Below are 12,495 nucleotides of genomic sequence, written 5' to 3'. Positions count from 1 at the left end.
GAGAAAGTAATAGTAATAACAACAACAACAATCCAATGACCTTCAGTCTAGGAACACAGATTTCTTTTTTTAAACAAACAAACTATTATGTATCACATAATAAATGACAAAAACACATCACAAAATATAATTTAAAAGTGAAAACTTGAAATCATGTTATGAGAAAACTGAGGAAGAAAACAAATAAAACCTTTGATTTTACAAAATTAAGGACTTGCATAGTAAAACTTATCATCCAAAACTTTAACATGAAAAAACAAGCAGATTTCAGGATAATTAACAGAACTGGCTGCTGACTGTACTATCCTGTATATTTTCCTTCCATTACTCTCCTGAATAAATACTCCTGAGGTTACTGTGAGCATGTTACATGTTCATGAGTGAGGATATCTATAACACTTTCCTACTGTAAGTCTGTGCTCTACATTATGAAAATATTAGTGAACTGCCCTGCAATATATAACATCAGTTATGAATGATTCATGTTTATTCGATGATGCTTTTGAGAGTTTTAACCCTCAATTTTTCCTGTAGTCCTGGTAAGCCTTGGGACATTGTGGTGAGGCATATATGTGATGACTTCAGCATATCTTTTCTTGGCTGCAGACAATGGTCCCTGGTCTTTCTGTCCTTGGTCAAACAGCAGGAGTAAAAGTTCCCTGCATGGTGCAATAGAAGCATTCTGCCCACCGGCCGTGGAGTTGAGTCAGAAGAGCAAAGGCTCCATGCACCATTTGAGCATTCAGCCACAGCAGTGGAGACCTGAACAATTTCTAGTTCTTAATACATAAGCAATCTCCACATAAAAATATATGAATAGCATGATTACAGTAGAAAAATGAAATGTAACAAATACTATACTAATAAGACAACCAAGTATGTATTTGTTTATAGCAACTCCTAAAATATGTTTGACATTTCACTATCTATAAGAGCATAAAATGAGAGTTTAATGTCATATTTAAATTTTATTTTTTTTAAACTTGGGAAACATGCTTGCAATCACCTACAGACAATTTATAGGGTTCACAGCGATGTTAGTAATCAGTTTTGGGACACAAAATAGGACTAAGTTTTGTTCTTCAACACTTCTCTCACTTTGAAAAGAATGCTGTTCAAGAAAATGATCCTTTAATCCTAGACATAAAAAAGCTAAGAGAATTTCTGCTTTCCAAAATGAAGGAAATAATTCAGAAAACCACATATATCTATGCTGAAAACTGCAGGCTGTAAGCGTGACTGTTTTCCTGGGCTCTAGTTCTGTGTCTGTTTCTAAACATAGAGATCCACTTTTCCTTGAGAAGAATTTAATTTGAATTAAAACATACTCATACTTGGAAGACTGAAGCATTGGTCTCAAATTTCAAACATCACTAATAAAGTAAAAGTGAAAGATACAATATTACAACTGTGATGCCTGTATATTGATAAATGGAAAATGCGAAAACATCATGATAAAACATGAAAGCCCTAGTACAAGCTACTTTGACAGAGTGGAATAAAGAAACGTAATTACTGTCTGGTATTATAAGTAATGTGAAAAATCTAAAATAATAATGGAAGGATTTCAAGCACTAATACAGTTTCTTTTATAAAAAATAAATATCATAAGAAAACAAATAAAAAAAAGAAGTACCGGGATTCCTGAAATGTGAGTATGTGCCACAGTAATCAAATCAGATCCATAAAAATGTCACAGATACTGAATAATGTTTTAGAACTTAGTTTTGGGTAGAGCATACATCAGAGCTCATACCATTGTCGTAAATGTCCTTTTCTGAACAACCATCAGTTTATCTTCTCTTACGCTTCCTGTCATGCCTGGTAGGAACTTCCATAATATTAGAAAAATTATGATTTTACCTTTTAAAAAATTCTCTAAAACTCACTTTTTTCATTATACCAATAAGAACACTTGACAATAGTTGGGCTACAAATGTCCTAAGCCCTCCATCTACAGCACCAGACAATAATCTTTTGGGGTTTTTGGATGTTTAGTTTATCTGTATATGTATCATCTGTTGTATAGTAAACCCTCTAGGGCAGTGACTGTTTTTTATTTTCTGTGTACAGCATTTGCTGTAATAGAACTTTGCTCTGATAATTGATAATACTTAGTACTCGTGCAGCAAGTTGGCAGGAAAAAAGAAATAGCCCACGTTCCAGTCTCTGGCAGCAAATATCAATCTGCTGACCAGCTTCATTATTCTGCTGAAAGAACAAACTCCTGCAAATACAGAACTGAATTTGGGCTGTGAACAATAAGTATTTAATGCTGATACCTCCCTATTCCTGAGAGGGCTGGTAGCTTCATGTGATGAGGTCATGGAAGGGGGAGTATACTGTTTTAGGGGAACCTGCTGAATTCCCAAAACATTTAGACAGCTTATCAAGTTCAAACACCCCTTTGACAAGGGCTAATCAAACTCCTATTTACAGAGCACAAGTTAATGATACCCATCTACCCAACAAGAGAGGCTGCTTTTCACCAAGGGTGGCTGCTCCAAAAATATCTCTGCTGTTTGTTGCAGTAGTTCAATAGCCTGTGTCCTCGCAAGCACTCTCAAAAAAGTGTTGTGTGTGCCTGTAGTCACACTTACACTCCCAAAGGAACAAAAATTCAAACAGTTACAAGCATCACATTCTGAATTTCATCAATTTACACTTCTCCACGTATAGAAAAATATTATTCCAAGAGATAGTAAAAGGTTGAGGGAGAAACCATGTCCAGGTACTGAGCAAGATGTCTGAGGAAACAATGGGCAGACAATACCTGATGCAAGCAAAAAAATTATCCAACAAGAATAACTTTAGAGGATTACAGTGCTCTGAATTTAGTCTCGGTCCATGAGCTTCGGCTGGCAGGTTTTAAAAGTTAACATGTTGCTTGTTATGAAAACAGGACATGGCACGCAATTATCAATGCAGTAACAATTTTATTTTGAGGGATACTTTTAGGCAAGAAGGAATTCCTAGAATTATAAATTCATTTCAACTGTTAGTAGCTATTTTTATGGTATCTGTCTCACTATTGTTCCCATACTGCTTTTCCGCCAAAAAGAGGCATAATGTTTAACATCCTGTATATGATATTTTCAGATCTCTCTGAATACTGCCTTCATCTTTAGCTGAAGATCTGTGGTCTTATGCTACACACTAAGCAAATCTGAGTTATTTCTTGCTAATAAAAAAATAATTATTAGATATAATTGATAGAATAAATAAATACGATCATAAAGATGCTGATCAGTTTCAGCATTAAAGACGATGGTTTCAACTTTACTTTTAAAGTCTCCTGGGAAAAAAAGTGGTATTTGCATATACTTTTGAAAACATTCCATAATTTAAAAGACTTTCCTTAATCTCAGTAATATTTCATTGTATACTCACTGCTATAAGGCCCTATTTACCTGTGAAAAAAGTGAAAAGCAACAGTAATAATTATTGCACAGATTTTACATTTTTAAAGAAATACATGACTATTTTTATGCATGGTCTGAACACATCCCTGTTGTAAAGGCTTGACACTTATATTTATGTTCTGTTTCAACTCAAAGTGAGGAAACTTTTGTCATTAAATATTACCTTGACAAGGTGGGTTCGATTAAAGAACCAGCCCTCAATTTCATTTGATCCAGTTCAGATCTCAGTTTCTCAATTTCTTCAGCAAGTCTTTCCTGGAAATGAGAATAGTAAGATATACTTACTTGTGATACAAAATACATTTAATTTATGTGATATTACTGTTGTAAAGCTAAACGAGTAAGATAAGATACGCTGAATGTAGCACTGACTATAATAAAAGGCAGTGAACTCATTCAAGTCTCATTATTGCTAATAAGACATATGCATCAAGAGGAGGTTGTATAGCACTCTACTGTTTTTCCACTAGCTGGAAGTGATGGCAGGACAGGTTTGTCCTTGAAACTTATTTTTTTCTTCCTATACAGCTAGGATGAGGAAAAGAACCAGCACTGATTTGTGCACTAACTGCACTCTCCGTGCCAGGCATAGTTCAGTGTGTGACACTCCATTTGCCCTTTAGAGACCAAGATTGCGTCCTGGCCTTTTTATTTACTGATAGAGACACAGACTTAGAGACAGCCACATTTTAGGTGACTTGTTGAACCGCAGCTTTACAGCTCGCTCCTGGAAGTTGATGAAACTCCAATATGAGGTGTTGCTGGTGAAAAATGACAGTGTGCCACAAAAATTGGATTTTTGGAACCAACTAACAAAAAGACTATTGCTAGCAACCACTAGAGAAAATAGCGCTGTTCCCAAATTGTACAAATAATTACCATCTACTAATAAAATGAAATCAAAGAATTTTAAAAGAAATTAAGAGAGAATATGGGATGAAGACGCAACACTGCTGTTCCTAGAGCTTAAAATGTTTAGGATTCCAAAACGCTAGGAAGGAAAAGGATCTGCACTTAAGTAATATCAGATTCAGTAATTCTTATTACAGTATTTTTACATTATTTCTTGGTTGAGTAGAATTACTGAGATGACTTGGTGGTCACTCTGCTTGTATCATTTGCTAGTTATTTAGAGATTATTAATATCTGCTGTTATGTCCATCTATCTGAAATTGCTTCATCAGTTTCTTCATCAAAGTGGAACAAATAAACCCTTCAAAGCGGGAACTTAGAAGCCCTGGAGTCAGATGTATGTGGTTGTGTGTGAAGAGAACTCATCCCCTATTGCACAGAGTGGTAGCAGAGGTGTTCTATTTATTTCACTACCCACCCTTAAGCAAGAATCAATAAATATAATAAATAAAAATATCTTTGAAAAAATACTTTTGATACAAATGTAGATTTTTATACCAGATTTTTTATCTTTGTCAAGAGTTGATATGTACATTCAAGCCACAAAAACAGACTGAAAAAGAATTAGCCACTGTATTCACTTCCACTCTAACACTATTAAAACAATAAAGTTATGTTGGAGATAACATTGGAAAAATACCTTATTTACACAGACAAAATTGGTATCCATAATTCAGGTTTAGATTCTCTGGTAGCAAAATGATAGAAACTTTTGTTTCAATTGACACAGCTTTAGAAATGTCCTTTTTGTTACCTAACTTGATGATGAAGTATGATCCTGATTTTGTGATGGCTGAATCACCTTATAACTGTGTTAGTACAGCACAGAAATTTTATTTATTTAAAAAGCACTACAAGCTCCTTTTTGGGACTTAAATCTCGCTGTCTTTTTACAAGGTTATCTGAATGTAGATGAAAATAACAGTTTATTTGAACAGATACTTCTTTTGTTATTTTTCTCAAAGTTCTTCATTTTGGATGTCATATGATATAATTATATTAGTATCGAATGGAGCTATGTTTTTTTAAATTCTATACAATCGCTTTTAAATGGATTTGATACATTACAAAGACACTTCTGTGAATCTGAATGCAGATACATAGGTGTATCCTACTGTTCTCAAGGCCAGTATAACCTCAAAACGAGATCCTAACATTTGGGATTGGAACAAATATTTATACTTAATTTGACTGATTCACTAAACAGTGTTAGGGGTTAATTTGCAATGAACTAAGAAAGGCCACTTTCAGCTATATTTAGCATAATGCCACTGCACCTGTTAAGAAGAATTGCATCAAATCAAGCAATTACATTCTTCACTATGAAAGTGTAACTAGTTATGCATACATCTCTGTTAAACAAGACTTTTTCAGAATTAAAACTGATAGAACAAAAATTCCAGAGCCAGTGAAATCAGTATGAATTTTAGTACTGACTTCCTGAGGCTAGGATCTCAACCATGAACTTAGCTCAGAACAATTGTTAGAGGCCCTCGAAGGCTGGCTAAGACATCTGGGTGATTAAAGGAATTATCATTGATGCCAGGAAGATTTTACATGCTAATTGGGTAATTAATATACCATACACATATTTCCAAATAATAAATATATAACTTCTGATAAAAACAGATAAAATCACAGAGTCTTATAGTACCTTGTCATGTAAAGACTCTTCCAGATTTTTTCTGAAACTTTCAGATTCTTGAATCAAAACATTCTAGAAATAAAAAGAAGAAATAAAAATGAGAAAGAAATTAGAGATATGTTAAATATCAGCTATCACCATACACATGTAGCCTCCATGTACAAGTTAGCGAAGTCCATATACACTGGACTTTAAAATTAAAATCCTTTAATGCTTCAGTTTGAGTATATATTAAATTTTAAACACTGGAAATAATCCAAACATGTAGGACCATGTTTTTTCAAGAACAGGAAAAACTTTGCATCTTCCTTGAACCAAGCAACTGTCACAGTCTTACACAACTATTTATCCCACGTTCTTCTTTTGGCAAGCCTATTCCTTGCTTTGTACAACTTTTTTTTTCAATTATATAAACCAGAAGTACACCCTCTGAGAGGTTCTGAAATATTCTTCTGAAAGACACTGAAAGATTTCCCTCAGATCAAACTGAAGGTGAGTAAGTAGAAGAGGGAGGGATTAAGGAGGGTGAATATAAAGGTCATGGGATTTGAATTTTGCAGGCCCACTGTCTCTCACATCATGGAAAACCCATAAATAACATTCCCTCTCCAAGGGTAGATGCTCCTTCTCCTGTGGTGACAGCATTTTACTCTTTCCAGAGGAAGAAGTGAGGTAAAATCAGCAGGTTAAAATACAGGAATGACATCACATCTGAAACGTGGCCATTCCTCAGTTCTCATCCAGTTTCTCGCACTGCCTCATTCCATGTCGTGCACTGGTCCTTTACAAGCTCTTCATCAGACTCCCCACTGATAAAACAGAGACTCATAATATTCCAGCATACCCAGTTCACAGTAGTTCTGGAAAGATGCTTCAGTGCACTCTCGAATTAAGAGTTGAATGTGTAAGTTAGACCATATTTGTGGTAATATTTGGTAATACAAAATCAGCATGATGCCTCCATCCTGATAAAAGCAGAACACGTTTCATACAGGAGAATCTTTATTAAGCTGAACTTTATACTGCTCTTTGCACTGTACCTTTTCTTCAAGTGCTGCCATTCTCTCTTTTAAGTGTAGCTGCAGACGCTCATTGGATTCTGTCAAAAGTCTGTCTACGGTATCTGATAATCTTTTGTTGTGCTCCTCATTCATTTTTTCTCTTTGCCTCGCCTTTAATGTAGAATAGAAGAGACAGATTGGTAGGGTCCAAAATTAATCAGTACAGACTTGTATCATTAACACATAAAAAAAATTATGGTAACTGTAGCCATTTAAAGAAATTCCACAGGAAATGTAGTTACAGTTACTGATTAATGCACGTTCATTTTTGTATCAGAATACTTTGAATGCTGCAACTAGATGTAAACTAGTATATTAAGGTGGTTAAGTAAAGTGGGAAGATCCTGTCATCACTGCTATAAATAAAACATTTACCAGTAGATAGATTTGTGTGCTGGAGTGAGTAATGCAATGCTATATTGATAAATTAAAAGAAGAAAAGTGCACAGAAATTGTCTGCAATACACATACTCTTTGAAGTTCCTGATTCTTCTCTTCAAGCTGAGCTTCTAAGTGTCTCATACGTTCCTCAATGTTTCCATGTCTTTCTTCTGCCTGTAAAAAAATAGAAAGACTCTTTCTGTAATTTAAGTGGCTTCATAAGTTTTTATCTCAGTAAAGTTTAAACAAAACATAAAGCAAGCTACTACTAACTGCAAACTTAGTTTTCCGAAAAGAAACTTTATTTAAACAGGCAGCTGAACAGCATTGCTTGAAATGTGTCAGCTACAAAGGCCTGTTACATCCAAGCATCAGCAAAACATTGGAGTTATTCATGAGCAATGAAATCAGCCAAATGTAACATGCAGACTGTGCATGGTTTGAACACAAACCTGCCATCGTAAAATTGTAAGCTCCTGAAGCACTGAACTGCACGATGGTCGATTATCAATAAAAAAAAATAAAATAAGTTAAAGAAAATGAAAACAAATCAGATGGATTCTATTTAGCAATAGAAAGTAAAGTCCAGTAGGACTACCTTCCTACGTATGGAGATCATTTCTTGTAGTTTAGCTTCCATAACATATTGATAATCATCAGATGAGGTAGAAGAGGTTGGATCAGACTAACAAGTCAAGGAAAAGGAGAGGGACAAAATTGAAAAATCAGAACTAAAGACACTGACACTGAACAGAACACAGCACAGAATGCTTAAAAGAAAAGTGTGACTGAAAATTTAATACTTTTAACTGACAGATTTTTACGTGGAATAAACTACACTGATACTTGGTGAATATGATGCAGTTGATGTGGAGAAACTGAAAATAATGGAATGCTAAAAAAGCTATCAACCTACACATGGAGGTTCAAGGTTAGTGATGGCTGGCTGATGACATATTACTACAGAGTGGATTCAAAGCAATACTGTCTAATCTAATGGTTTTTTTTGAATTATGGCAAACTAAACACCAGAACAGGACGCTGCAAGGCCAATGTCACAAAGGCCTTTATAATTCTTCTATCATTTTCTAGGAATGAAAACAATGCATAAATACTAAATTAATGGAGCGGTCAGTTATAGAACTGTGCAATGTTATGGTACATTCCCTGATTTCTAGAAAACAGAAAGAACGTCAGAAGAGACAAGGCTCAAGCTTTAGTATTCCATTTTAGAATACACTACATAAGCCCTTTCATCCAAATAAACAATATCGTTTTCGTCCCTTTGAAAGGATCCACCCTGGTGGATCTCTTTGGAAGATCAAGGTGATCAGATAAAAGAACCTATAAATAAAAATTCATTAATAGGAATGAAGAGTCATTACTGAGTATAGAAATGGTAATCCATCCAAAGATTCATTACTGTTTCTGACAGAAGTTGACCTTAATTAGGTCATTTGTTGCAAAACATGAATATTCATGTTATTGTCATATCAAACAAGTCTACGTTATCATTCAAAATGAAAAAAAAGCCCTTAAAGAAAGGGAAATGCTATATTGGATTTGTTGCTATAGAAACAGGAAAGTGCATAAGGCGTGTAGACAGTGCTACTGATGACTTTGAGTTGTGAGCTCACGCTTGTCAAATGCTACTTCACTGTCAGATTTACCCTCTCTCAAAAAGAGATCCTGAACTCCATCTTCAGATGAGCAAACTTTAATATGTACAAGAAATACTAATTTTACAACTGTATTTTTCTAGTGAGACTGTTTTTCGTACTGTTATCTACTAATGTTTTATCAGAATAATTAGGAATAGATACCAAAGTAATTCCAGAGGTACATCATAACTTAAAATTACCCATAACTTAAAATCAGTAGTATTATCAGGACCAAAAGATCAGACAGAAAACAAGCCTATGATCTAGAGATTTACAAATATAAACTGCAGCTTTTGACATGAAGACATCCATATGAGAAAATCTTGCTCTGTTGTATGTATGTATACATACAAGAACAATGCTTAACTTTGAAGATCACTACTATTCTTTTCAGAGTAAGTATATTCACAAAACTCAGAGTCCTGCAAAATTTAAGGGAAAGTCAGTATACTTTGTAACTAAGCTCATTTAATAAGTGCAGTTATTGTTTCTGATCATGAAGCAGGTGTATTGTAATGTATTTGAACTTATTGATTATCTGAAACTATTTTTTCTGTTTATTATGACTTGGGTCAGTGACATTCCCTTTATGGTTTTCTTTATCTTCTATTTTAGTCTTACATATTAGTTTGTTTCAGCACACAAGTGCTAATGCACTGCTTCTTCTCCCAATTGGATAAATAGAAAGATAGGGTTGAAAAAGTTAAGTCCCTGTGATTGCAGAAAACCAGGTCATGCTGTCCCTTCCACAAAGTGACCAAGCTTTATCCTCCTCTGTAGAAGATGGACTTTTCCCCTTTTTGAGTCTTGGCTGCACTATTGGTTCAAGGCCTTCCCTTAATGCGTCTCCAAGGATCAGGAGAAGATTTGAAATCATCAAAGCTCTGAGCTGATGATGGAGAAGGCTTAAGTAATTCTACCTCTTTTGAAACCATTTTCATTGAGGGAGATATAGAACCCATTGGGGGTATCATCCTACACATTAAACTACTTAGAAGATTCATTAGCTGACTGCAAACTTTAAATGCAAGTTACTTAATCTTCACTGCTTCTATACACTTAATTGCAGGTTAATGCAAAATATGAAGATAACCAAACTAATAATTCTAGGTTCAAAGGGGATCTCATTTAAGTCTTCTGAAATGTGGTGTTGTCTGTCATAATTAGTCCTTGAGAAGCCGATCTAGCCAGCTATATGATTTACATTCATTTTTCAAACTAAAAAATAGATTTTAAGTCCAAACCATGACATACCTTATTCCTTAGCAGGAAACAGTGTTTTCAATGCATAAAATTGTGGTATTAGGCCTAACTATTATTTGGAAGAGGAGGAGGAATAAAATTATTGTCAGAATTATGTATGTTATCTGAATTCTTCTGTAGAAAACATTCTTGCAAGAACATGATGTTCTCTTAAGATTCTTATAGCTATCTAATTCTGTTATTTCATAACTACCTACTGCTTTAATAATTCAGTAAGGTATATGTTTAAGATATATATAAATCTTTTTGCATGATAGTTTTCAGTTATTTCACTAAGAATCTTAAAATGTTGATAGGTACATCCTTGTTAAAAATCTTCCTGAATGTGGCTCAGAGTACCTGTACTTCACTTTCCAGCATAAAAGAAAACAGAGCTGATCTCCACATTCATCTCCCTTTACATCGCCTTGGTAGGATAAAGAGACATTAAAATTCAATATGCCTTAGAATCAAAATAAATATCATTATTCTAAACACTTAAAATGTATTTGAATATTTTATGTTTCCCTTATGTACGTGCATTTCATTTGTTTGTTCCTAAAGTGATATTCTGTATGACTCTAAAAGAACCAAATTACTTTATAAATGAGACATTAAACAATTAGGCTCAGCTGCTTGTCTGGCAGAGAGCAAGCACAGGTGCGCAGCCTTAGTACCTACCCTGGGCTCTAATGCTATTTAGGCATTTTAACTACTGCTTATTACGTGCCAGATGCATGAGCAGCTCCTGCAGCAGGGACATGAATCAAAAGGGTGTCCTCTGTAAGGGCTAGGGAGACAGAACCACACATACATACTCCCTTTTTCTCTCACTTGCAGAAATCCACATGTAGACAAAGAGCTGCAGTAGGAAAGAGGAGCCCCTCCATCTTCTGGTACGCCTAGCTGGAACATACTCCCAAAATGAGGGTTGCAACACCTCTCATTGCCCTTTACGCTGAGCAAGGCCCCAACCTAGGTCTCAAAGAGACCCTTCCAGACAAAAAGACCTAGCAATTTAGCTATTCCCTACAGGATTTGCAAATGCCTCCTGCACAGACTTCCCCAGGCCATACTGTTAGGATTGACACATCTGTGGCAGCTACACTTTTTTGTTGTCCATGTGTGTTAATTCCCACTGGATTAGGCTCTTTGAGAGACTTGGGAGCCTACCATAAAAATATTGAATGTCTCTGTCTCTGCCTTGTGGTTTGAGGCACGAGGCAGAAGCTGAGACACTAGCGTTAGTCATGTTCCCATAGCAGAATTTCAGATACACGTGTGACAGAAGGGACAACTGTGGACTCTAAGGTTCGTAAACAGAAGTTGGATTTCTTCTGACTTGCTTTGCTAAGAGTTAATTGAGTTAAAAACTTTCTAAAGTGGAACTTGCATGACTACTTGCTTGGCAGACCTTACCCTACATTCTTCTTTTTAATATGACTTGCATGCCTATTCGCTAGTTCTCTGTACAGGAGGATTAGTAAGACACATGGTGCGGTATTCAGCAACTAGCATTTCAAGCATTTAGCCAGCACATTCAGTTATAAATAGATTTATGAAATTGTGCATCTTAGACTGGATTAAAAATATATGGACAAAAACTAACAATGTCTGACCCCTATGAGATACCAGCATGAGTCTTAATGCCCACTTTGCACTCTATGCTTTGCTATGAAACAGCAAAGAAATAGCCAGTATAAGCCAGTAATAGGAAAATTTTGCTTTGAGGGAATACCGAAGCAGCTAGTATTATTGCTCTCTAACCCTGTTAAAACTCTGCTGCTGCTCCTGCTGCTAATGTGCCCACAAAAAAAATATTGCTTTCACATCATCTGTTACTGTTGGCACTGCACATTTTCTAGGTCTTTGCACCTTAGTTGGAAAAAAAAAAAAATCCAATTTCAGAGGCAGAAAGCACCTGTACAGTACAGGTGCTATAATTTTTCTTCCTCTTGCTGAGATGCAGGAACAAATCTAAACTTTTCTAATGGTACAAGCCAATTTCCACAGTTTTGAGACCTTGACTTTTGAACACCTGCTGTCTCCAGATTTTCTACTGGCTTCTTACGGCACACATTCCTTTGGCTATCCTTTGAATGAGTTATTCAAGAATAAAGAATGCATTATTGCATCGAGCTATGCAATTGAAGGTGAAAATAGGCGATCAT

General features: G+C 35.3%; 1 protein-coding gene across 3 annotated transcripts in view; it reads right to left on the bottom strand.

Moving 5' to 3' along the window:
* Window positions 1-12,495, bottom strand: part of PPFIA2 (PTPRF interacting protein alpha 2) — a 333,148-nt gene that overhangs the window by 44,967 nt on the left and 275,686 nt on the right. For all 3 annotated transcript variants that reach the window (XM_050915641.1, XM_050915647.1, XM_050915655.1), the window contains 4 exons: window positions 7,512-7,595; window positions 7,020-7,151; window positions 5,989-6,051; window positions 3,586-3,677 (listed from right to left, as the gene is read on the bottom strand). In XM_050915641.1, coding sequence (XP_050771598.1) covers window positions 3,586-3,677; window positions 5,989-6,051; window positions 7,020-7,151; window positions 7,512-7,595 — 371 coding nt within the window. The remainder of the gene's footprint in view (window positions 1-3,585; window positions 3,678-5,988; window positions 6,052-7,019; window positions 7,152-7,511; window positions 7,596-12,495) is intronic.

Source organism: Gymnogyps californianus, chromosome 1 (assembly GCF_018139145.2).
Source record: "Gymnogyps californianus isolate 813 chromosome 1, ASM1813914v2, whole genome shotgun sequence".
Taxonomy (NCBI): Eukaryota; Metazoa; Chordata; class Aves; order Accipitriformes; family Cathartidae; genus Gymnogyps; species Gymnogyps californianus.
The sequence above is the reverse complement of the archived record's forward strand: the minus strand, read 5'-3'. Positions and strand labels throughout refer to the sequence as shown.